This window comes from Phascolarctos cinereus, unplaced genomic scaffold (assembly GCF_003287225.1).
Source record: "Phascolarctos cinereus isolate Bilbo 61053 unplaced genomic scaffold, phaCin_HiC Scaffold_9;HRSCAF=440, whole genome shotgun sequence".
Taxonomy (NCBI): domain Eukaryota; kingdom Metazoa; phylum Chordata; class Mammalia; order Diprotodontia; family Phascolarctidae; genus Phascolarctos; species Phascolarctos cinereus.
This window is the reverse complement of record NW_027556402.1, coordinates 34,812,500-34,838,943: the sequence shown is the minus strand read 5'-3', so window position 1 is coordinate 34,838,943 and position 26,444 is coordinate 34,812,500. Positions and strand designations below refer to the sequence as shown.

Genomic DNA, 26,444 nt, shown 5'->3' with positions numbered 1-26,444 from the left:
AAGGAAAACTGCCTGGAAGTCCTAGAACCAGAGGGTAATAACCATAGAAAGAATACACCACTCACCACCTGAAAGAGGTCTCAAATTGACAACGCCAAGGAATATAATAGGAAAATCCCCAAATTACCAGATGAAAGAGAAGGTACTGCAAGCAGCCAGAAAGAAACAATTTAAATATCATGGAACCACAGTCAGGATCACACAGGACCTTGCAACTTCTACATTAAAAGACTGCAGGGCATCAAACATGATATTCTGTAAGGCAAAGGAGCTTGCATTGCAGCTAAGGATCAACTACCCTGCAAAAATGAGCAGGATTTTTCAAGGGAGGAGATGGATATTCAACAAAATAGGGGACTTCCAAACCTTCCTCATAAAAAGACTAGAGCTCAAAAAAAAATTTGATCTTCAAGTACAAGATTTAAGAAAGACATAAAAAGGTAAATGGGACAGAAAGATACAAAATGTTGTTAATAAGGGCAGACTGTTTACATCCCTACAAGGGAAGATGATATTTGCAACTCTTGAGAACTGTATTGTTATTACACCATGTTAAAGGAGTATACAGAAGGGGGTGGATATTAGTTGACTTTGATGTAATGATTGAAAAAAATCTAATCAACTGGGTTAAATGGATCCAAGTAAATGGATTAGTCTGATCTTAGAAAATGTACTGAGAAAGGAGGAGGCAGACAAGGGTAAATTACATTACAGAAAATCCTATTGCAGCAGAGGGAAAGAAGGGGAGGTAAGCATTGTTTGAACCTTACTCTCATCAGATTTGGCTCAAGAAGGAAATAAACATAATCAGTTGGGTATAGAAATCTAACTTGCCCTATGGGCAGTGGGAGGGAAGGGGGGAAGGAAAAGGGAGGGGGATAGAAGGGAGGGAAGAAGCAGTAAGGGCAAAGGGGAAGAAAAGGGAAAGGGATAATAGAAGGGAGGAGAGACTGAAGGAGGCAGTGGTCAAGAGCAAAATACTAGTGAGGAGGGAAAAGGAGAAAGGAGAAAGAAAAGCATAAACAGGGAAGAAAGGATGGAGAAAAAGACACAGATAGTAATCATAACTGTGAAAGTTGAATTGCTGTCTTTTTATTTCCACTTCTGTTGAGTTTTGTTTCCTCTTTCTGATGGTTCCTCCTATTGGTTTTAAGTTTTACTTACAACTTCACTAATGTGAAAATATGTTTAATAGGAATGTAAACGTAAAGCCTATATCAGATTGTGCGCCATCTTGGGGAGGGTGGTGGGGAGGAAGGGGGAGAAAAATTTTAAACTCAAAAGCATATGGAAGTGATCAAAATAAATTAATAAAAAAAGAAAAGTTAATAAAATAAAAAGAAAAAAAAGAGTATATGCAAACTACCTCCAATTGTAAGGGAAAAAATCCTCCAAATTATGACTAACAGAAGTGCAAATTTAAACAGCAGTGAGAAACTACTTCATTGACATTAAATTGGCAAAGACTGTAAATATGTAAATACTCCTTGTCAGAGGGGTTATTGGTAGACTGTGACTTTTTTAAATACTTCTAGAAATGAGAAATGCCATTAAATTATTCATACCCTTTGACCTGTTTAGCCTACTGCCGGGATTCCCTATGAGATCAAAACAGCAAAAAAAAAAATACAAACCAAAGTATCCACAGTGGCACTTTTTGTAGTATAGTAGCAAAAATCTGGAAACAAAGTATGTACCCATTGATTTGGAACAAATTTGGATATATAAGACTGTAATGGAATATTATGTGATAAGGAACAATGAATGTGAGTAGTGCACAGATACATAGTAAAACTTGAATGAACTGATGCAAAGAAAACAGAACCAGAACAACAATATATACATTTGCTACAATAATGGAAATTAAGTCAACGCTAATAAGCACCAGAATTTCTGGTATTAGAATTTTGGACTGAGGACAACATCCTCATCCTTGTCGTTGTCATCATTGTCCTCCTCCTCCTCATCCTCATCATCGTCATCATCATCATTGTCGTCATCATCATCATCGTCGTCATCATCATCGTCGTCATCATCATCATCGCTAACATACAGCGCCCACTACGTGCCAAACTTGTACTGAGCACTTTATTATTATCTCATTTGATCTTTGTAGCAACCATAGGAGGTAGGCAGTATTATTTCTCCCATTTTACAGATGAAGGAACTGGTGTAAACAGGTTAAATGGCTTGCCCAGAGTCCCAGCTCCTAAGTGTCTGAGGCCAGATTTGAACTCAGGTCTTCCTCAGTCCAGGCCTGGCGCTCTGTACGCTGCACCCTCAGCTGCTTAAGACATGAAACGAGAATCAGGAAGACAAGTGAGAAAGAGACTGCCTAGAACCATGATCAGTTTTTGCTGAAAAATGTACTTATAAGGGTAGGGGGAAAAGGATTAATTATATTGGAAGTATGTGAAGGAAAATGCAGGAGAACATGAAAACAGAAGGACAATTTAGAAGATCAGTCATAGGCTATATAGAGTATATAAATTGGTAGTTAAATGTAGAGTGACCAGATTTCCCATTTTGTCCCCAGATCCTAAGAAATATTTTAGATTTTTTTCTCTATATAAAAAAATACTTTTCCAAAATGATTTCTTTAAATACTTTAATATATACCCAAATATATATTTGTGTGTTCTGTATAGCCTTTATTTAGATTGTAAATCTTTAAGGGCAGGAGCAAGGTTTATACAGCTTACAACTGCTCTGTCTTTTGGTTTTCATGCTTGAGTTACTGCGAATATTTTAAAATTTAACTCTGTGCCTAGCTGCCTCAGGCTGTGTGGCAGCTAGGTGGTGCCATAGTTCACAGAGCTCTGGACCTGGTGTGAGGAAGACTCATCTTCCTAGCTCAAATCTGGCCTCAGACACTTACCAGCTGTGTGACCTGGGCAAGTCACTTAACCCTGTTTTGCCTTAGTTTCCTTATGTGTAAAAATGAGCTGGAGAAGGAAATAGCTAACCGCTCTAGTATCTTTGCCAATAAAACTCCAGTTGGGGTCACCAAGAGTCGGACATGATTCAAGTGACTAAACAACAGAAAAAGGGAAAGTACACCCAAATGAGAGGTCTAGTGGAAAGAGGTCTGGCTTTGGAGTCAGGTGTCCCTGCCTCAGAAACTATGTTGTTTTCTTCCCAAAATGAGCTACTTGGACTCCATTGCCTTTGAAGTTCCTTCTAGCTCTTTATCCATCTTCTTATGAATTTTAGCGGGTTTCTTAATTAGCAAGTTAAAAGACAAGTAGATAGAGTCTTCTGAGGAAACCAGGAAGGCTTGGGTTCAGATTCTGCTTCTTACATAGATATTGGCTATGTAATTGCGGGCAAGTTACTTAATCCATTGGTGCCCTAAGCAACACTCTAAGATTATAAGTTGCAGAGAAGGTGCTGAGTTGCATTGGTAAAGAGTTCCCTACACTAATGAAATCGCAGTTCCTGTCCAGCAAAATAGCAAGTTAGTTTGGCTGAAGATAGGTTTGATAAGGCTGTGGGCATCATTCCTCTTTATAGAGAGTTTGGGGATTCGGGCCTAAGAGCATTAGATAAACCAATCAGTGTAGCTTCTCTGTGTGCCTTGTGCTTGGGTTCTGTACAAGCCGTGGTGGAGGGGATGTTGGAGAGTGATAGGGTTGTTAAAAAACAAACCAAACTGAAAACCGGAATTGTAACATTTGTTAAAGTTAAGGGCAGCAAGTCAAATTGTTCTTCTGTGAAATCCTACCAGCCTTTCCCCTCTTTGGAAAGAAGGGATATTCTAGGGTGAGCAATCCACAAGGGTGGTTCCATCTTCCAGGAGGAGGAGGCCTCAGGTACTGAGGAAAGTTCCAGGATGCATAAAACAGCTATAACAGCAACATTGTGTGATGATCAACTATGATAGACTTAGCTCTTCTCAGCATTACGATGATGCACGACAGTTCCGAGAGACTCATGATGGAAAATGCTATCCACATCCAGAGAAAGAACTGTGGAGTCTGAAGGCAGATTGAAGCATAGTATTTTCACTTTTTTTTCTCTTTCCTGTAGTTTTTCCCTTTTGTTCTGATTCTTCTTTTGCAGTATGACTAATGTGTAAATATACTTAACATGATTGTACATGTGTATCCTATATCAGATTACTTGCTGTACTGGGGAGGGAAGAGAGTGGAAGGAGAAAAATTTAGAACTCAGAATCTTACAAAAATGTATGTTGCAGACTATCTGTACATATAATTGGAAAAAAAATAAAATGCTGTTAAGATTAAAAAAGGAAAGAAAATGTGAAAATAAATTAATTAATTTTAAAAAGAAAAAGAAAAAAAAACAGCTGAAGTATGCTTCTGAAGTCTGGAAGACCACAGCACGTCATGAAAGCTAATGTTCACCCGAGCCATGTGAAAAGGAGTCTGGCATCCAGAGTGAGCAGATTCCTGCAATGTGCTAACCTAGTCAGCTCGAATGACAAGTTTCATTCTGGGCTCCACGTCTTTAAAGAAGGTACAAGATGAACATCGAACAAAGAGCAGAATGGTGCAGGGCTTTTAACCTTGCCATAAGAGGGTTGATTGAAGGACTGGGGAAAATTTAGCCTAGAAAAGGGAAGACTTTGGGGAAACATAGTAGTTGTCTTTGAATTAGAAAGATGGGTTATCTTTGTCTAACTTGACCTCAGAGATCAGGACTAGAAGCAATAGGTGGAAAGCAGAGAGGAAGGTTTTAGCTTGATGAGGGGAAAATTTCCTGATAGAGCTAGCTCAAAGTGTTATTGACTGCCCTTGGAGATGGAGTTCACGGACCAGAGGTAGAATCACTGATTGTAAGAGATTTTATGGGTGCGATGGAGTGGTTCCCTGCTCAATATGATTTGGAAGAGGCTAAAATAATGACTTTTACATTGTTTCTAACTGGTGACTTACAGAGATTGTTCCCAACAGCAGCATTTCATCTGACTTTTACCTCTGGAATTTTTTTTAAAAAGTTTTTTTTTTAATTTGGGAAATGACATTTTATGATGTAAAATCAGAATTCTGTTTTACTTTAAAAAGTTATGATTCTGACTGGTTTTATAGAAAAGGTTGGTATGCTTAATAAGCGTCTGAACTGATTCCTCAGAGTAATGTAGCCTATATAATTGAATTGCTTCATTCACTTAAGGGTATATAAAAATATACTGAGTACATCATTTATGTGGTATAAATTAGTTAATACTAAATCAATGCTTTTTAACTGGTATCATTACATATAGTTCCTGTTATTTCCCATGCCTTGATTAGAAGGCCAGAGCAATGGGCAATTGACTTCTTAAAATCTGCATTTTATTTTCTCGGAGTGTAGGCTAGAACATCTCAGAAAGTCTTAAATAAAGTCTTCATTTAGCATTTCTAAATATCTTACATATAAAACTTAAACTTGTTTGCCTGAAAGATATTAACAGTGACTTGGTCTCTAGTTTTGAGCCTTGTGTAGTATCTTTTTAGTGCAGTAAATCCAGCTATACAAGTAGCAAAAGAAACCCTTATCTCAGAGGCCCGGCCACTGCAAGTCAGTGTCCACCTGGAATCAAAAGGAGTAAGGAAGGCATCACATTATGTAGCTGACTACCAGTGAGCTTTTTTCCCATGAGATCCAGTCTCCCAGTAGTCTGCTTTCAGAATCTTTTTATTTATTTCTCTCAGATACTGTAAGAATAAAACATTTTTCACACCATCATCATCTGTACTTTAAAATTTATTTTCAGAAGAAAATGCCTTTATGAGACTGAGGTACAGCATACCTTTCCAGCTGCATTACACATTGTTCTCCTTCATGCACTCTGCAGCCTCTCCTGACAGGCTTTGTTGCTGTCCTCGCACATGACACCCCATCTCGTGTCCCTCTGCCTTTGCACTGTCACTTCCCTATGTCTAGAATACCCTTCTTCATCTCTACCTCTTGGAATCCTTACTAATTTTTTTCAAAGTTCAGCTCGTGGGCCAATAAGTTTATGAGGCATTTCTTTGTCTTTCACAAAAGAATGTAAGCTCCATGAGGGCAGGGACTGTTCTGACTGTTGTTATGGTGATGTGGGTTTTTGTTTGTCTTTTGTCTAGCACAGTGACTGGTATTTGGTAGGCGCTAAATAAGTTTTTTTCAGTTGATTGAAGGAAAAATGAAGTCTTTGTAGTGTTACCAGGTTGTTTCTCAACATGAAAGATAATCAAGTTTTCAGTAGGGTTAAGTGACTTGCCCACGGTCACACAGCTAGTAAGTGTCTGAAGCTGGATTTGAACTCAGGTCCTCCTGACTCCTGTGCTGTGTCCACTGTGTCACCTTGCTGCCACAGAGTAAATATATGTGTGTGTGTGTGTGTGTGTGTGTGTGTGTGTGTGTGTGTGTGTATGCACACATTTTATTTTTGGTTAGGTAATGGGGTTAAGCCCAGGGTCACACAGCTAGTAAGTGTTTGAAGCTGGATTTGAACTCAGATCCTCTTGACTCCTGTGCTCTATCCACTGTGTCACCTAGCTGCCCCATAGTAAATGTATGTGTGTGTGTGTGTGTGTGTGTGTGTGTGTGTGTATAATTTTTTTTTTTTGGCTAGGCAATGTGGTTAAGCCCAGGGTCACACAGCTAGTAAGTGTTTTATATCTGAGGCCGGATTTGAACTCAGGTCCTCCGGACTCCAGAGCTGGTGCTTTATCCACTGTGCCACCTAGCTGCCCTCCCCCATATTATATTCTTGAATATGATGGTTGTTATCTCATTTAATCCTTACAACTCTTCTATGAAGTAGAGGGGAAGAATAATCTCTGTACTATGTTGTAGGTAAGAAAAATGAACAATGGTAAAGTGAGGCACCTTGGCTAAGACCATACCACTAGTGAATGTCAGAGGTGAGATTTGAACCCATGTCCTCTGGCTAATTCCAACATTCTTTCCTTTCTACTATAGCTATATCCATTATATGGACTAATTAAAACTCCATAATTTCTGAATTGACAGTTTCCAGTCCAGCACATATTTGATAGATGTTTGCCCCTTGGTAATTATTAGTGAGAAATCTCATTGTCACTTATTAGTAAAGTGTACTTTTTATGATTACTCAAAACTTGGAATATAGTTCATGACATAAAAGGCCAAGTATAAATGTCAGACACTGACATTTCTTTCACAAATCGTGAATCAGACAAATGTTTTACTTCCCACATTGCTTGTAGAGAACAGGAATGATTTTTCCCTTATAAAAGCATTCACATTCATATCAATAATGTCATCTTGTGCAGATAAAGATGTTAGACTGTTCATCTGGAAAGACTAAGCCGAGTCCCATGAGTGAATCTTTATAAATTTCAGTGTTTTTGAAAGAAAGTTTAGAATTTTTTCTTAAATATGTTGTATAAATTATAGACAATTTTTGATATAAGAATTTAGATTAAAACTGTTAGAAGTAATACTATGTGAAATTTTTTCCTGCTACTGTTAGGATAGACCTATTTCAGCAGGTGTTACTGAACAAAGAGAAATTCTTTATTTTACCTGTGCCATGTTTAACAACAACAGCAACAATAATAACACTTATATCTAGTGCTTTAAGGTAAGATAAGAAAACAGAAGTAGACAGAGGTTAAGTAACTTGCCCAGAGTCACACAGCTAGTATATATCTGAGACTGGATTTGAACTCAGGGCTTCGTGAGTCCAGGTCCAGTGCTCCACCCACTTGAAAACCACAAGCATTTTGTGCTGTTAGCAGTACATGTTAGTGGGAACTCAGAAATCTAGCATGGCAAAATAATGTAGGTACCCATTAAGTTCACATTGCTAATTAGATGGGGTTCGGGGAGGGAGTTGACTATATTAGCACTTTCCACTTACCTTTATAACCTTCACAATATTGATTTTCTTGCCAAGTGAGTCCTGTGGCCTAAGAGTACTGATCACCCCCTTGCAACTTGACCTTGAGGATATTAGGACAAGATCCTCTGTTTCTTTTTTCTTTATGTAAAAGATGACTAATTCTGTTGGTCCAAAGTTTTTAATTCATCACCTACAGTGTGTCGTATAAGTCGTAAGAGGTACAGAGGGAAAAGTGCCAGATTCACATTCAGGGGGCCTTGATGCAGTTCCTGGCTCTCAACAAGTTACAATGAGGGAGTTAAATTAGCTGGCCTCTAAGAAGTTCTCTTCCATCTCTAAATCTGTAATCCTATTATCCTAATGAACATAAAATTAGTTTCTCAGAGCCCAATAATGATGGAATCTAAAAGTATCATCAATTGACTGGTGTGTTCTTTTAAAAATTATACCCATGAATACTTTCATTGTAACTGTTTTGACTTTTAAAGCATTTTCTAAATCACTTCTCTGTTCTTTAGAACAAAGTACTTCAAAGCCAATTTTGAACATTACAGTGCTTCGTAATTCAGCAGACACAGTTTCAGAAATCAGTTTCCAGCATAGCTTTAAAAAAAAGATATTTCTAATTTATTTGCCACAAGTATGTCAGATTTTTTTTCCACCAAGATTCCTTTAAAAGGAAATAAATTAAGTAAATCCAAAGTTTTAGGGTTACTGAAATACTGATAAGGATCATTCACTCTTGATTTTAAAAAAAGTTATTCTCTGGTTATATGCATGGTAATATACTAAGTATCAGAGGATTATGACTTAGAATAGAGAGAATCATTCTGTCAAATTTCCCTCACTTTGTAAGTGAAGAAATTGAGGCCCAAAGTGGTTTGGTGATTTGCCTGCCTTTGGTCACACAACCAAATTATTGCAGAGTCAGCAACACAACGCGGGCCTCCCTGCTCTCGGTCTTATGAGCTAGTTGGAAAAGGGGTGTATGGCTGCATGAAACACAGAAGATATTGGCAAGTATGTGATGATATAGGGAGAATTGAATACCATGATATTAAAGAAACACAAAATATAGAGTGGTTAGTGGCTGATTGGTTATGGAAGGCTTCTTGAAGGAGATCAGTTGAGTCTTAACGTGTACCTTGAAGGAACTGGTGGGTGTGAAACAGGGAAGATTAAGAGGGTATTTCAGCATGAGCAAAGTCACAGAGCTAAGAAGGGGCAAGATGCGTTTGAGGAAAAGTGAGGAAACCAATCTAGTAAAGTAGGATCTTATAACTGAAAAAGAAATTAAAGAAATATAGTTGACCTGTGGTTAATAATAATAGCTAGCATTCATGTAGTACTTTATAGGCATTTATATATAGACAGTAGGTGGCGTAGGGGCTAGAGCATTGGGTCTGTCATCAGGAAGACCTGAGTTCAAATTCAGCCTCAAACACTAACTAGCTGTGTGACCCTGGGCAAATCACTTAACCTCTCTTTGCCTTAATCCACTGGAGATGGAAATGGCAAACCACTCTTTGCCAGGAACACCCCCCGAACAGCACGGGCGTGCTGGGGTCCACAAGGTCATGAAGTCAGACACAACTGAATGACTGAACACTAACAATATAGTTCTTTGCAAATATTGTATCATTTTATTCTCGCAACAACCTTGGGAGGTAGATACTATTGTTATCCACATCTTATGGAAAAAGAGACTGAGACAGACTAAGATTGAATGACTTACCCAGAATCACAGTTAGTGTTAGAGGCTGAATTTGAACTTGGGCCTTCTGACTCTAGCTGCCTATATACACTATGTTCTGAATACAGTTGTTTGAAGGTCTTAAATGCTTTCCTAAGGAAGTCGTATCTCTGGCATCCCATGATAGACTAATTTTCATTATCAAGTCACATTTCCAGTGTATTGATTTCAGTTGTACTAAAGCCTGTTCTTTCCTACAGTTTACAAGTCTAATTTCCTTAGAGTTGCTGCAGCAGGATTTGTGCATGTGTGTTTATGTATGTATGTATGTATGTATGTATGTATGTATGTATGTATCAGAAAATACAGGCATGTCCTACCTAACTTTGTTCATTGGTTTTGAGAAAATATGAAATAGTAGCACATTCCTGCATGGCCAAAATATGGACTGTATGACCTAAAAAGAAGCCTAAACAGAAAACTAAGACTTTCTTTGTAATGGTAATATTGACTCTGCCCCTTTTACTCCCATAATTCCCTTTTTCCTATGCTTTGCAGACCTGGGATTTTTTCCCCTGGCCAAGGTGACATTGAGGGGCAGCTGCAGCCACATTTATCCCATTATGCAGGTGGCAGGCTGATAGAGCAGAGGCACCATTGGTGCTGCACCACAGCTTTGGCTCCTCTCCCCACAGCTTCCTGTCTTTTCCTGTCTCTACCTCCTCAGCCGCTCTTGCTAATAAATGTGAAGACACTATAGATAAGCAAGCATATGATACTGGGTAGGGAAAAAAGTTAAGTGAGTGGATACAGGAGTGCCAACAGGGTGGAAGACAAATGGGAGAGTGGTCAGAGCAGTCAGTCGAAGGGTCTGAGTTTCCATGATTTTAGAAGCAACTCAGTTTTGCAGACTTTCACCGATGTGATAGGAGTAGGGGGAGGGTTAGATCCGTGATTTCATCGGTATGAGGAATTCCCAGTGTAGAAGCTCCTTCCACCAAGGTAGATCAGTTATTCACCTGCAATGTATAGTCTTACAAGAGTTGCCTGGGGAACTGAGATGTTGATAAAGGCATTTTTCTCCTTGGTTCCAAAACGAGCATGTGTCAGAGGCAAGGCTTGAACCCAGATCTTCCTAACTGCCAGGTTCCACTGCAGGTCAGTGTATGTTTCTTTTTGTTTGTTTTGGTCAGTATAGTATGGCAGGCTGCCCTCTGTGCTACTCTTGGGAGTAGCTCTAATTGTAACCTGAAATATAGCTTCAGACCATCCCCTTGGGTATTTTATGTTTATATTATTATTTTATATTATATACCTTGGTTATTAAGAAGGTTTTCAGTCCATGTGTTTGTGCTCTCATCCAGGCCAATCTGAGAGACAGTCATGGGGAGAAGTATCATGATCATAGTCATTTTATGTTTGAATCTCAGATAAGGTATTTTGTTGTTTTTAACTTCCTTAGCTATGTGTGCTTACATTTAAAAGAAAGTTGTCGAGTTTACCAGAGGGAAATGTAATTCTTTGAAAAACGTCTGCCTTCCCAGCAATACCTAGATGTGTATAAGGTCAAAGACCTGACTTCAGAAGGAAATTTTATAATCCCATGAGACTGTGCAGATTTTCTTGTCACTGGCTTCTAAATATTCATTATTTAAAGGACACCATTGGTTACTTGTTAATCATGGGGCTTTCAAATTCTTCCATCAGTGTTGGCATTGTCACTAATGAAGTTGATCCATGGCCCTCGAGAGGAGTCACATCTGGATACCATAATCTTGCAAGGTTGTTTTGCCATTTTGAAACCTAAGCCGTTTCTCAGTAATGGATATTGTGCCAGTTGGCTCATAGCTGCTGAATGCTAAGTGGGATTTCTGTTAAAGTGCATGGCTGACAGGTTTTAAAGCCAGCTTTATTATGTTTTTCTTCCTGTTTTCACTGTCATCACTTCACGGCCACACTGGGGGAGATTTGCCGGGGGAAATGGAGAAAATGTTTCTCAGAACTGGATCTTTGTCACATGTTCACAATTTAAGTTAGACAGGTGCAACCATTAGAAAAAATTTTCATCGTGACAGAAGTCTTTGAGTGTGCCTGTTCTGAAGTCATCCAGTGAAGCAGCTTTGGATTTAGAGATAGATCTCAGACTTCCCAAATTCAAGTACAGTACTCATTCTATCAAACCATTCTGGTTTCTTCAACCACGAAAATATGTTGAAATAGAAAAGATAATTTTTTCCGTTAAACTTGTCGATTAGCTCTGGCAATACAAAGATTAGCTCTTTGGAAAGCCAGTGTATTTGCAATATTTGTAGTTACTCAGGGCCTTGACCCTAGTGGTCAAGCTATAAAAACTGGCTTGTTTGTTCTGTGTCAAATACGCTCACACCCATGACGCCGCCGTGAGCGCAGTAGAAGGTGCATGAATGTTAACTGATGATATCTGGAATGACTTTTCAGACTACATTCACCCTTAGGGTAGCTTCCTTTTTGTGCAAGATGCTTATGTAACCCCTGGGCCCTTCCTCCTTTATACATAGTGCCCCCCAAAAGCCATGAGCTCAAAACCACAGCTTATGAATCTCCACTGATGTGTTTTTACACCAGCCAGCCAGAAGACACATTAGTTCAAAATAAGAAACAAGTCATCAAACAGCATAACAGATAAAGGGGCAAGAAAAGATCCCCATGTGCCCATATTGGTGTACTCTCCCACAGGTGGCTGTGTCCAGGAAATACATGTGGCAAACCCAGTCAGGAATCTCCATGGCCAGGCTGCTTGTGGCCAGGGCACATTGCTGACCAGTGTGTCTCCCTGCGTCATGCCGCAGAACATGCTGCCGATGTCCATGGGTGCTCTGGAGCATCATATGTTCTTGCCCCCAGTTTGCAGGGTACTCACTGTCTTTCCGCTCTGTCCTGGGCATCTCTGCATGTCTTGTGTTTGCAGGGCTGTCCTCTGCAGCAGTTGGCGTGACTTCAGCACCATCTGCTGAGCTGTCTGCCCTTATTACTGTGCAGGCCACTCCTTGACAAAGAAAAGCCACGCTCTTCTAGTGCATAGCCATGGAGATGTGAACCAACCCACTTGGGGCAGGGGCAGGGAGGGGATAGAGGGAATGGAAAGACACCCAAAAGGAGAGAATTCAGAAAGGGATGGAAAGCATCTCCGCCAGGGGTGACAGCATCGCAAAAGCACTCAGGCATACGATAAAATGCCATGTTGTTGTTTTTGTTCAGTCATTTCAGCCATGTCTGCCTCTTTGTGACCCCATTTGGGGTTTCCTTGGCAAAGATACTGGAGTAGTTTGCCATTTCCTTCTCCAGCTCAATTTACAGATGAAGAAACTGAGGCAAACAGGGTTAAGTGATTTGCCGAGAATCATACAGCTGGTAAGTTTCCGAGGCCAGATTTGAACTCAGGAAGATGAGTCTTCTTGACTCCACACCCGGCACTGTACCACCTAGCTGCCTGAATGTCATGTGGACAACAAGAAATAGTCCATTCTGGGTGGAGTGTCAAGTGTGGGAACTGGTGATAATATGTAGTAAGTCTGGAAAGAAGCTAGAGCCATATAATGAAGTACTTTAAATGCCAAATAGAGTTTGTATTTTATCCTGAAAATAATAGAGGAGCAACCGAAGCTTCTTGAGCAGGGGAGTGTCAAGGTTAGCCTTGTGCTTTAGCAATATCAGTTTGGCAGCTATACAAGGGATGAATTGGAGAGGACGATGACTGGATGAAGGGAGACCAATTAAGAAGGCTATGGGAGCAGGAGATCAGATGAGAGGCATTGAGGGTCTGGACTATAGGATGTTTGTAGTGTGAGTTGAGAGAAAGGGATTGATGCAAGCAGAGGAATGCTGGAGGCCATTCGTACCAGCTCTCGAGCCGATTGTTAAATGTTCAGTGTAAGCATTTATACCTTAGGAATTGGCAGATGCTACACATCAAGGCTTGATTTATTGTTTTATGGACTGTCTAGACTTAAGAAAGTAATAGAGAAAATGTTAATGTTACATATTAAAATGTGTCGTGCATAGGGGTTTTTTTGAGAGTTTTACACTTATCAGCATACTACTAGATGCAAGATATGTTGAGGAAGTGAAATGGACAAGATTTATCAACTGATGTGATAAGGAGGATGAGTGAGAACGTTAAAAGTCAAGCATGGCTTCTAAGCTGCTAACATGAGGATTAAAAGAATACCCCTGAGAAAAACTGGGAAGTTATGAGTAGTGGTTTAAGGGAATACATGGGTTGTCTTTGTTTGAGGTGGACCTGTCCAGCTGGAATTTGGGAATGTAGGACTGAAGCTCTGGAGAGAGATGAGGACTAGATGTGTATATTTTAGAGTCATCTGTATAGAAATGATAGATGAAAGTTGAAAATATCATAAAAAGAGAGTGAGGAAGAGAACATAGGGAAGAGCACCATAATGGTCAGGACACAGATGTTGATCCTGCAAAGAATACTTAAGAAATATTAATTTTACTGGTACAAAGAGACTCTTAGACCAGAGTCACAAAAACCCAGAAAGTAGATAGAAGGAAAAGAGTAGTCAACACTTCAGAGAATTCAACAGGGATGAGAACTAAAAATAGGCTGTTGTATGTAGCAATAAAGAAATTGTGACCTTGGAAACATCAGGTGATGGTACAGGCAGAAGCCAGATTCTAAGAAGTTGAGAAGTGAGTAGGCATTGAGAAAGTGGAGGCAAGGAATGTAGACAGCTTTTTCTGGGAGTGTGACTGTCGGGAGGAGGGGGGGAATAGAGACATAAGATGATTGTTTGAAGAAATATAGGGTCAAGTGAAGATTTTTAAAGTATGGTAGAGACCTGGGCATTTTTGAAGGCAGGAGGGGAGAACCCAGTCTAGATAAGAAGACATTAAAACTTTGGGAGATAGATGAGATGCTACTGTATAGTAAGCTACTGGAGGGATGTCGGGGAGGGCAAGTTTGACATTAGCAAAGAGAAGGACCATTTCTTCCTTGGAGACTAGACAACCTGAGATATAATGCAAAGGTAATTTGAAATGTGGAATTGGGGATTAGAGTCATTGGCCTCTTTGTTTTTTTCAGTGAGTATGAAGAACAGTCCTATGAGAGGGGAGAAAGGAGAGAAGTAGTAGTATAAGGTATTTGAAAGAAAAGAATTTAACCCAAGATTGGCCCATAACCTCTGTCTCTTCTGCTATGTTTTAGTGTGGTTTTCATTTACATTATGTTATCAATTCTGTAAATTCTCTGGGTTCTTCTCATTTCATTCTGTCTGTTCATACAAATCTTCCCATCTCCTTGTTTCTCAGGATAAATGGTTGGACCTAGTCATAGCTCCACCAACAGTGAAATAGTCCATTGCTCCTCTAACATTGTCTATCTCAGTGTTTCATCATCTTTGCCAGTTTGATGGATGTGAAGTAAAATCTCAGGAGTTGTTTTAATTTTCATTTCTCTAGTGATATATACTACTTTTTCATATGGTTGTTGATAGTTTACATTCTTCTGACAACTACTCTTTTCTTTTGACCACCTATTTTATGGAGAATGTCTCTTGGTCTTTTATTTTCATCAGTTATACATACATCCATATAATAGGGGATGGGGATAGGGACAGGGCTTATAATTCCATTGACATAGTGATCTCCAGGTAGAAGAAACTACCTCTACAAATGAAAGTAGGCACCTTCTGTGCAACTTTTAGCCTTAGAGAATTTCCTAGCCCATGGAGAGATTAAGTGATTTGCCCAGGATGTGTCTGAAGCAAGACTTGAACTGAGGCCTTCTTGACTCTAAATCCAGCCCTAGTTATGTACATGCTGTCTCTCCCCCATACCCCTTTCTCCTTCTACTAAGTCATGGTACTTCACAGGCTTTTATCACAGATTTTGGATGATTTTTCCCATTTTGTCTTTGTAGTCTAGCTGCGTTGATTATATTTTCACAGAGCTTTACAGTTTTGTGCTGTATAATTGAATTCATCTATTTTATCTTTTGTGATCCCTTTTATTACTTGTTTGGTTAAGAATTCTCCTTTTAACCATGTATCTGGAAAGTCTTTCCTTCTCTCCCACCTCCACTTTTGTACATTTAGATGGCAATTCTGTTTGGAGCCCTTTGTATTATAGCATGGAAGATGTTGGCCTAAATCAACTATTTTCCAGCTTTCACAGGATTCTTATTGAATTAGAGATTTGTTGTTCATCCAGTAGTTTGTGCTCTTGGGTTTATTAAACATGGAGCTACTGTGCTTAATTGCTTCTTCTTCTTCTTTTTTGCTTCTCTACTCTGTTCTGTTTCTTCATTATTCCTTGATATTAACTGCTAATAATCACTAATGCGACATGAGTGATCAGCATATGCCGCCTATTTCCTACATGTTATGATATTGTTCTGTGTGTCACCTCATAATCATTGCTCCCGTAACCATTTCTCTTGTCACGAAGGATTATGGCTTCTGGTGGGAAATAACCAACTGGAGTAGAAGAGTACATAACCAGAATGCAGATACAAGCTTCTATAATTGAGCAAATAATAAAAGATTGGAAGGAAAATTAACATTATGTATAAGTAGGGATAATTTGTTTAAAATGCTTTTTTGAATTTTATATTTGGAACTTGTGGGTTTTCTGAGGAGACATTTTTAAAAAGGTAATAGTTAAACCACAAAAACTGAGTAAAAAGCATTTAGAAATGAAAGCTATTTCTAGAAATGATCTCAAAAAAACCCTTTCTCTTCTCACACCCAGGATCAGTTTGGGAATGAGTCAGCTTGCTATGGGTTAGGCATTGTGGTAAGTGCTTGGGATACAAAGAAAGGCCAAAAAGAAGAAAAGGTTCCTGCCATCAAGAAGCTAGTAGTCTAATTAAAGAGACAACTAGAGCTAGGCCTTGAAAGAAACAAAGGAAATGAAGTGGAAGTGAGAAGGGGAAGCATTACAGACATGGGGACTGGAAAGTGTGAGTCAGTGGTGAAGATGATGCATGACCACCCCCTACTTTTTGTAAATTCCTTGAAGGCAGTTACTCTGTCTCAAACCTCTCAGTCTCCCAATACCATAAGCATTAAATAAGTACTCAGTAAATGGATGTTTCTTCTCAAACAAGTAATCTGCCCCCTCCTGCAGTTCCTACCAAAAAAGCACTCCAGTTAACCAACTAGGCTAATTACCAAGTAAAGGTCACTATCAGAGTCATATCTATAGAGGCCCACCATTCTAATGAGTACCTTGACTTGTTGACTGTACTACTTAATATTCCTCTGCATTATCAAATCCCACCTCTTTTTCCTTTAATCTATTCACTTTGCAGGTTTTGCTTAGGCAAAAATATCTTTTCCCAGTTACCCATACGTCTCAGCTGTGGCCATGCTTAATCATCTATGGACCTCCAGTCATTCTTCTTCTTCCCCAATAAATTCATCACCTGGCTTGTAGTAGTTCTCAACCTCTTCAGTTTCCATTAGTAATCTACCTTTACCATACACAGACATGGCCATACCTTGGAACTGTATTCCAAACCACACTCTCTCCATTAAGCTGTATTTGCTGCAGATCGTGGGATTCCTGATTGTGGTTGTGAGACCTGCTTTAATTTTATTTGTAGAGAAACAAGTAAAAATAACTGTAATTGAGACTTTGATATCCAGATCCTTGATCCTTCTCAAAGGTTCTATGATGATTTCTGTTTATAGAAGGCTAATAATAATAGAAATGGTAAGATTGGAGCAAGTTGGGGGAAAAAACATGCTTTTAAATATATTTTATTGGGAACTTTTATTAATAAGGCTTTTTCCAAAGTATATAATTCAAATTTCTACTCAGTTCAATATATCAGGTACTCTATACAGAATAGTGCTAGGCATTAGAGAATATATAAAGCATCATTTGCTACTTTCATAGAATGTACAGTTTAGTTTGAGGATATGACACGTGTACATAAATAGAATGTAAAGTAATTCCTAGCAGTGTATGAGGTACAAACCAGATTATTTTATCTAAGTGTTACTACTGTGTAGGTTTACTATTCAGTCTCCATCAGCTATTTGGCCCACTTTAAATTCCTTCTGAAAAACCCCCAACTATCCTTTACTCCCATATCCTCCAAACAATCCTTCTGGCAACATGAGTAAATAGAAGATTTGGATAATGGACAAACATGGTGATGGAAATAGCTGCATCAACAGATGCATTCTCTTGACGTCTTCAAAAGCTGGGTGTGGGGGAGAAGGGATTCTTTTTTTGGGGTGCAGATTAGATTAGAGGGACTCTCAGGTCCCTTCCAATGCTCACATTCTATGACTGTGACTTAATGCACCTGGATTTCAGCCCAGCCTATGACACCCTCTCAGACTATCTTTGTGTCCTGACAGTACAGCTGGGTGGATCCAGGTTGAATGACTAGACCTATTAGGGAATTTAGAACTAGAGACTGGAAGGCCTGGCAGTGTTTGAGTCAACGTTGTTTTATCAGTCTATGTACATGAAGACTTAGGTGGCAATTTTTAAAAAATCAGTTTTGCAGATGGCATGAAAATATTGACAGGCTAAAATTACGACCAAATATCATAAGATGAAATTTAATTTGGTTAGTTGTAACATCCTATACCTGGGTGCAAAAGTTTGTTGTTTTTTTTTCACAAGTACAAAATGGGAAAGGTGTAGCAAATGTATCTCACATGAGAAAGATCTAAGGTTTTAATGGGTCACAAACTCAATAAAATCGGTAGTGAGAAAACAGCCAGAAAAGGCTAATCTAATAAGTGACTTCATTGAATGGGATGATTTTTAAAGATAGGGAGGTGATACTCTCATGATATTTTTGCAAGGGTAAAATGCACTCAGAATATTCATTTATGACAAACTGACCAAAGGTCCCAAAGTTATTATTTGACTGTAATTCATCCATCATGCTTAGTGTGTAGCTTGTGCGTGACAGAATGGAGCTCTGCAGCTGGAGCTATCCCTGTGTTACCTATGATCATAAGGATTTTGTTTCTCCTCCTTGTTTTATGTTATGGGAGATCTAATAACCATGCTATTCACAATTTTGTTTCATTTGCTACGGGGATGCTGAACAGTGATGGAAGTATTGGATTCTCACTAGATTTAAAGCCCTGGAGTTAATTTTGCTGATGGAAAGGGATGAATATGTGAAGAGGCCCAGCTGCTCTGTACAGTACATTAGGATTAAAGAACACAGGAATTGGGGTAGGGGGGATAGTATAGATATAATGGGAAAGCAATTATACTCTGTTTCCTGGTGAAGTGTTATGTTACTATAACAAAATAGTGAAGACTTAGTTTCCAGATGTAACAACTCAGAATGTCTCTTGAACATTCAGTTTTATTGTGGTGATGGGTATTAAAATCACATACAGAAGTGCAGAAATTGTTCATCACAGCCTGTAGAATTGTGCCTGAAGTATACAGTCACTTAGGAGTCTCATGAAAATCTTTTAAAAATAAACAATCACAGTCAAAATACTATGTAAATCTCCTACTAGCTAACCAGAAAGCTGTCTTAAATATTTGGTAACTGTAAGATTCATGCAATTACAATTGGTACAATTTGTATTCAAAATGAGACACCGTAAAGTGTGTTTATTGGACTTGTAAGACTTGAAGTATTTGATTTGCAATGCCGTACAGGTTCTTACTGTCATTGATTTTTATAGGTACAGAAGAAGAAGAAGAACACATTTTCATTTGAAGTCCCCATATTTAAAAAATATGTATGTTATTGATCCCTTTTCTTTTCCAATGTGAAGTTAGGGAAAGAAACGGCAAATACTCCTATGAGTTTTTTGTTTGTTTCATTGTTTTATTGTAAATCTCAGCATCTATCTTTTTAACAACTTTTCTTTACAGATTTTCTTTCATTTGGTGGCACACAATTTTTGAACAGAGATTTAAACTTACAATAAATAGTCTGTAGCTTACTCCTGATTACCCATGATATTACAGTAGAACTAAGTTGTCAGAGAGTCCAGAATAGCAGATAATCAAAAGGAGGGAGGGAGGGAGGAAAGGAGGGAGAGAGAGAGAAAATTTGAGACAGAATCTAAATTATATTTTGTGTGTGTGTGTTTAATTTTGATTTTTTTGGAGTATATTTGCTTTCTTGAAAAGCAAATGTCTGTCTTCCTTTCTTGTGAACATTTAAAGGTTAGAAAGTTGGAGGAACTGTTAAATGAGGTAATATGTATACCAAATGCTTTTGAAGTAAAAGCAGTGGAAATTCAATGGAAGCATTTGGAAGTTCTTAAAAATTTGGGCCTTGTTGTGGTAGTGAAGAAGAAAACGTTGAAGTGAGCATTTAACTGTACTCTCTAGAATGAAAGGAGATAGAGAAAAATGTAAAAGAAGTAAATTTTGAAGATAGTTTTGGACTACTTTTTGTAGTGACAGCAGGCATGTTCAAACTTCAGGACGGCCCTGTGGTGACCTAGGTCATCTCACTAGATCTTAAACTGTTTTTTGGTTTGGTTGGTTTGGGGTTTTTTGGAGAGTTGGCTACTCTACAATTTATATTTGAAAGTTGTTGACAGATTAGTATATTGTTTGGTCGCCAATCTGAGAAAAATGAAGACTGCCAATAAAAATTCACTTTCTTCCTCTGTATGAAAGTTTTGGATAATGATGACGATGATTGATATTGGTGAAGAGAAAACCCCAATTACAATAGAACAATAATCTCCTTCATCTAACAAGTGAAAATTATCTTTTTTTTCCTCCAAGAGAAATGGTTGCATTTGTTCTCTTACTCCATTTCAACTAAGTTTGTCTAAAACCACTCATTCATTCAAACAAGTTTGATGTCCAGTTCAGGACTGTTTTTCTCTTACTGTTTAAAGATTGTGTTGATGTATTACTGTTGTATTTTGTGTTTGGAATTGTAAGGTTCTTTTTTTGCTTTTTATTTTTAATTTAACTCTTTGTTTTACAGATGAGGGCAGGAGTGCAGTTGAGCATGCAGGTGGTGCCCAAATTGTAGTTGGCCATCTCAGGTCACTGGGCAGTAGCACAGACCCCGCCAGTGAGAAGCTCTTGACTGTCTTTTGTGGCATGCTGATGAACTATAGCAATGAGAATGGTAAACAAAACTCCTGAAAACTTGCTTTATCTCTGGGGGAAAAGAAGATTAAAAATCATCCTCATTCAAATGAAAAATCCAAACAAAATGATTGCAATATGCAATCAAGAATTCATAGGCTGTATTATAAAATTACAGGATTTCTATTTGAGATAAAATAATACTTCCAAAATGCAAAAATAGACTTACATTAATTATAGACTGGGTTTTTTAAAGGTTGCTTCATAGCACTAGTCAATGATCTTGATCTTTCTTATATACAAGTTTACAAAAGCAGTAATAAAGTTTCGTCATCTAAGTTATAGAATCCATTCAGTCTTATAGTTGGAAAGGACATGAAAGATTATGGAATTACTACATTTAAAAAGTTGTTTTCTTAATTTAGTGTATTGCTTTGGTAAACACCTTTTAGATACATATATTCTATAGCTGGATATAATGATTGGTCTTAGAGAATGATTCCATTTAGAAATATGACCATTAGGTGATAAATTTTTCTGGTCATAGCACCTCATAAAGAGCCAATTCACTAGTACTGTTAAAATCATGAATTACATGACTAGAGGTCATGGAAAAGATGACCATTTCAATGAAATCATAGATTTTAATTGGGTATCAGAGTAGGAAAGAGGTAAAAATTTCAATTTTAGAATACAAGTAAACCTTATAAAATTTATATTTAAAAAATCTGAAGTATCTTATATTTACTATATATCTGTTTCCAACTTTCATTCTTAAAAAAAAATTTGAAAAATCCATCCTTCATAATGTTGCTAAAGTGATTTTCTCAAAGCGCAGGTCTGATCATGTCCCTTCATAAACTAAATCTACTCCAGTGCTCCTTATTACCTCTAGGATCAAAAATACATTCCTTTTGCAGATAAAACTCATCGTAGCCTGGCCCAGCCTCCTTCCACATCACTCATCTACATACCCTACATTCTAGCCATCCTGGCGTACTCACTTCATTTTCAAGCTCCACATCTTTGTGCTGGCTTGCTGTCTCCCAGCCCTTTCCCTTCACCTCTGCTTCTAGGTGTCTGGGGCTTCCTTTAAGACTCACGTCAGGTGCCACCTTCCACAGTAGGCCTTTCTGGGTTGCCCAAGCTGCTGGCGATTTTCCTGTCCAAGGTCACTTTGTATCTGCTTCATATGTTTTATCTCTGTATCTACCTGTCTGATCTATGTCTCTGTATGTCTATTTAACTATCTGTCTGTTTATCTGTATTCATATCTATCCTAGCTATATCTATAAATGTTATAATTATTTACATTATAATTGTATAATTATTTACATGCATGTTATTTTCCCCAGTGGAACATAAGCTTCATTAAGGGCTCATTTCACTTTTGTTTTTGTATCCCCAGCACTTAGCACACTACGTGACACATAGATAATAGGAAAGTTGTCAGTTAAATTGTTTTCTCTGTTTTCTGATTAGTTAGCTTCAAATAGCAATAATAACTTTCCCCACTCTAAAAGTACATGATTTCTAGGCTATTGAAGTACTTTTATACTCAGTGCCTTTAAATTTTGAATTTCATGAAATGTACACATGGTAACATAAAGATGAAAATTCATAGGTAATCCACAAAGATTATCTCCCTCCTTTCAAGTCTGACATGATAAAAATTAGCGGCTTTAACTGACATACCTTCCTTTGTTTCCTTCTACCTTCTCAGCTGATGTTGAGCAAGGAGGAGCAAAAATCTAGATTATCCACAAAATGGACAATTGGCCCATGAATAATTGAAAGCTGACCACAAAATATATGGACCTGAGATACAAATAAGAAACTGGCAGTCAATTATTCATGCTATTTCCATTTCCTTTGAACTCCATTTGGATTTGTGCATGTGGAGAAATAAGCCAAGAGTTAATTGTCAAAACAAGAGAAAAAGGCAAAAAACCAAAAAATCATCATGGTAACTAATGCAATACTGGGAGAAAATAGGCTTCCTTATTCTACACGAAAGATGGTTCTTTGTGGCTGAGTAACCTGTTTAGAAAACATACAGTAGCTCATTTGCTCAACATTTTAAAATGGAGATGAGCTCCCCAAAGCCATTTCGCACACTTTCCCAGAGGTGCTAATGAGAACATGATGTAGAGATGTGCGCAAATGGTAGCATGCCAACAAGACAAGTCGATGACTTCTAGGGGCCATTTTACCCATGAAATAAAGATGGTGCTCCAATAGCAATGTGCTGAGCACTAAGTAGAGAATCAGTGAGTTCATAATCTGCTTTAATAGCATATCCTTAAACCAGCTTTTTTCCAATATGGAAGATACTCTATTGAAATAATTTTAAGCTTATTTGGAAAGTTATGTTTTACCTTTTTGGATCACATTTAAATTCAAATCTAATGCAGATTCCAAGTTAAGCTTTCAGAGTTTTGAAAGGACGATTTAGAAAGAGTTTAATATTAAATTTATTATTACAAAAAGCAAGTACTCCAGTCCTGATTCCCCTTGTCTCTCTTCCGTTTTTTTGTTATCATATGCTTTTTTGTATTTAGTTAGCAGTTTGTGAGATCATTTGTTGTCTCTTTACACTGCTTTTTGATGTATTTTTTTTTATGTTCTACACTGTTCATATTGAAAGTTTTGCTCTAGTGTCTACCATTTTACCTAAAGGATTTGAAGTAAAGTGATTTTCCAAATCAAATATCTAGTCTTCCTTACCAGTTATTAAACTATTCTGTGTACCTGGAAGAGACTTCTCTACCAATGGAACTCTCAGAAATTAAGTACCTGATATTTATTAGCTCTCCTCCAGCAAGTTTCTCTTTAAATACACTTATTACTGCCTTCCAGTGCAAAAGAGAGAGAGAGAGAGAGAGAGAGAGAGAGAAGAGAGAGAGAGAGAGAGAGAGAGAGAGAGAAAGAAAAATGGGGCACTTTAGTAAGTGCTTATTATATGACAGGCACTGTGGATACAAATGTAAATAAGAAAACAATACATAAAGTGGAGGTGTCCAGAATGTGGAGAAGTCAGAAGGATGAGAAAGGAGTAAAGTTGCCATTCCAGTAGAAGAGAGAGGCCTCAGGAGGAAGAGAATGTAGCTGATGAGGTGGAGAACCTGAATAACATGTCCAGCTTGTCCTAGTTTAAGTAAAGAATATTTGCATGACAGTTGCTTGTTCTAACATAGAAAGTTAATTTTGCCACAGACGTATCGGGAGTCTTATTTGTAGCTAAGAAACTGTCATTTCCTGTTGTTCTCTGTGGAACCAGGCAAATGCTTATGACAATGAAAGTATTAAAATTGGCTGGAAGAGTCATCAATATAGCTTTTCTAAAGAAAACACTTCTACACTCTGGCTATTTGTCCCCTTAATGGATAAGGCCCAGATAATAATTTAGGTCGAGGTTCTAGTCTGGGCATTGGTTGACTTAAAATGACTTGGGCAAGTCCGATTTCTGAATCTATCAAATGAAACTTTGTTTATATAAGTCCTCCCTGCTTGAGAAGTAGGTTGTGAAAATGATAATATATAGTATAGGTGCTTTGAGCCCTTTGGATCCTCCAAAAGTCTAAGTCTTGGAGCAGCTAGGTGGTGCAGCAGATAAAGCACTGGCCCTGGAATCAGGAGGACCTAAGTTCAAATCCAATCTCAGACCAGACACTTGGCACTTACTAGCTGTGTGACCCTGGGCAAGTTGCTTAACCCCAATTGCCTCGCCAAAAAAAAAGAAAAGAAAAGTCTACGTCTAAAGTAGTAATCGTAGTGTTATGATGTCTAGTTTCCAACAGACTCAAGACTCTTCCCAAATATTTAAGCAATTGAATGAGTAATGTGTTCTAGTGACACCACATACTATCTGCTATTTTACAACTTATGCAGAAGCAATAGATGTGGTCCTAGAAATGCAGTGTTATTCAGCAGATATTGAAGTGAATACTATGTGTGTAAATTATATTTTGGTGAATTAAATCCTAATAAAATGCAATTAGATAGCTATTTAAAAGAACCTTGTAGTGAATCCTCTCAAGTAAATAATCATCTCTAATTTCTCTTCAGCGTTTCTTCAAGGTTGAAGCACTGTGCTCGGTTCTAGGGCAGATATGATGGTAAATTAGGCAGAGCCCTGGCCCTCAAGGAGTTTATAATTTGGTAGAAATGATAAGGTATGTATTGTAGGTAATAAATACACATATGATGAATAGAATATTATAGGCCGTAGGAGAAGTACGTGGTCCTCTAAGTTCAGATGAGTTAGGGTTTTCTTGTGTAGTTGGTACAGTGGATAGGGCACTGGGTTTGGAGTCTGCAAGACCCATGTTCAAATCTTGCCTCAGACACTGCATAACCCTGGGCAAGTCACTTAACTGCAATTAACCTCTTAGCCTCAGTTCCTCCTCTGGAAAATAAGGGCATTGGACTCGATGACCTCTAAGGTCCCATCCAGTTTTAAATCTGTGAATCAAATCAACAAGTATTAAATGCCTACTATGTGCCAGGCACAGTGCTTGTGGAAACCAAGAAAGGCAAAAACAGCCCCTGACCTCAAGGAGCTGTCAGTCTAACGGGGTGGGGGGGGAACATCATGCAAAGGATATGTAAGAACAAGATACCTACAAGATAAATTGGAGCTAATGTCAAAAGGAACGGCATGGAGTGTTCTTAAAGTAAGACATCTTTCTATTTCATTTTGAAAAAAAAATTATTGGTGCTCATTAAGTTCACAATAAAAAACCAAAATCTTTTAAAAGAACCAACTAACTGAAAAGAGGAAAAAGTTCTATGCAACCTTCAAAGGGACTTCAGAATTCCATTGAGGAAAAAGAGGGAGAGAGAGAGAGAGAGACAGAGAGAGAGAGAGAGACAGAGAGAGAGAGAGAGAGAGAGAGAGAGAGAGAGAGAGAGAGAGAGAGAGAGAGAGAGAGAGAGAGAAAGGGAGAGAGAGAGGGAGAGAGAGACAGAGAGAAAGGGAGAGAGACAGAGAGAGAGAGAAAGGGTGAGAGACAGAGAGAGAGAGAGAGAGACAGAGAGAAAGGGAGAGAGAGAGAGGGAGAGAGAGAGAGGAGAGAGAGAGAGGAGAGAGAGAGAGAGAGAGGAGAGAGGAGAGAGAGAGAGAGAGAGAGAGAGAGGAAGGGAGGGAGGAGAGAGACAGAGAGAGAGAGAGAGACAGAGAGAGAGAGACAGAGAGAGAGAGGGACCCTGTCTTGAAGGAGCTTACATTCTATTGAGGAATGTAATTGTATTTTCCTTACAACCTGTAAGGAAATACAAAGTAATTTTGGGATGGCATAGGTAGGGCAAGTGCTATCACCTTGGTGGGGAGACATTTATCATTTTGCCATGCAACTGAAGAGAGTATCTCTGGTGCTTGTTATCCTGCTTGAGACAGGCTTCATTCAGTTTATTCATTAAGAGACTTATTTTGGCTCCCCAATGAAGCAGTGCCTAAAACCTGCCTTATGGTCACTTTCGCCCCCATCACTTCCTCCGTCATTTTATGCTAAACTTTATGTATTTGTTCCAAAATGTCACAACAAAATGAAAAATTCAGTCATCACTGGGATGTCCAAAGGGCTAGCAGTGCTTTGTGGCCCTAGACCAATCACTAAACTCCTGTGTTCCCGAGTATCATCACTTGTAACAGAAAGGGGTTGAAGAGTTGATGCTCTAAGAGTTCCACCATTTCTAAATTGTGAGCCTATAATCCATTTTTAAATATGATTCTGTCTTACACAGAGTTGGCACTCCAAATCATTTGTTGATTGATATTTTTATGTTTGTCTTCTGTACCTTCACATCACAAATGTCCTTCATGCTAAGCAATATGTCTTCTCTAGTAAGTTTTCTTTTTTAACTCCCTCCTTTTCTTTT

At 38.3% G+C, this 26,444-nt stretch overlaps 1 protein-coding gene across 10 annotated transcripts in view; it reads left to right on the top strand.

Moving 5' to 3' along the window:
• RAP1GDS1 (Rap1 GTPase-GDP dissociation stimulator 1) overlaps positions 1-26,444 on the top strand; it is a 219,318-nt gene that overhangs the window by 132,918 nt on the left and 59,956 nt on the right. For 9 of the 10 annotated variants that reach the window (XM_078148758.1, XM_078148757.1, XM_078148762.1 and 6 more), the window contains one exon: positions 20,458-20,604. The exons of the other annotated variant lie outside the window; for it this stretch is intronic. In XM_078148758.1, coding sequence (XP_078004884.1) covers positions 20,458-20,604 — 147 coding nt within the window. The remainder of the gene's footprint in view (positions 1-20,457; positions 20,605-26,444) is intronic. 10 annotated transcript variants of the gene reach the window in all.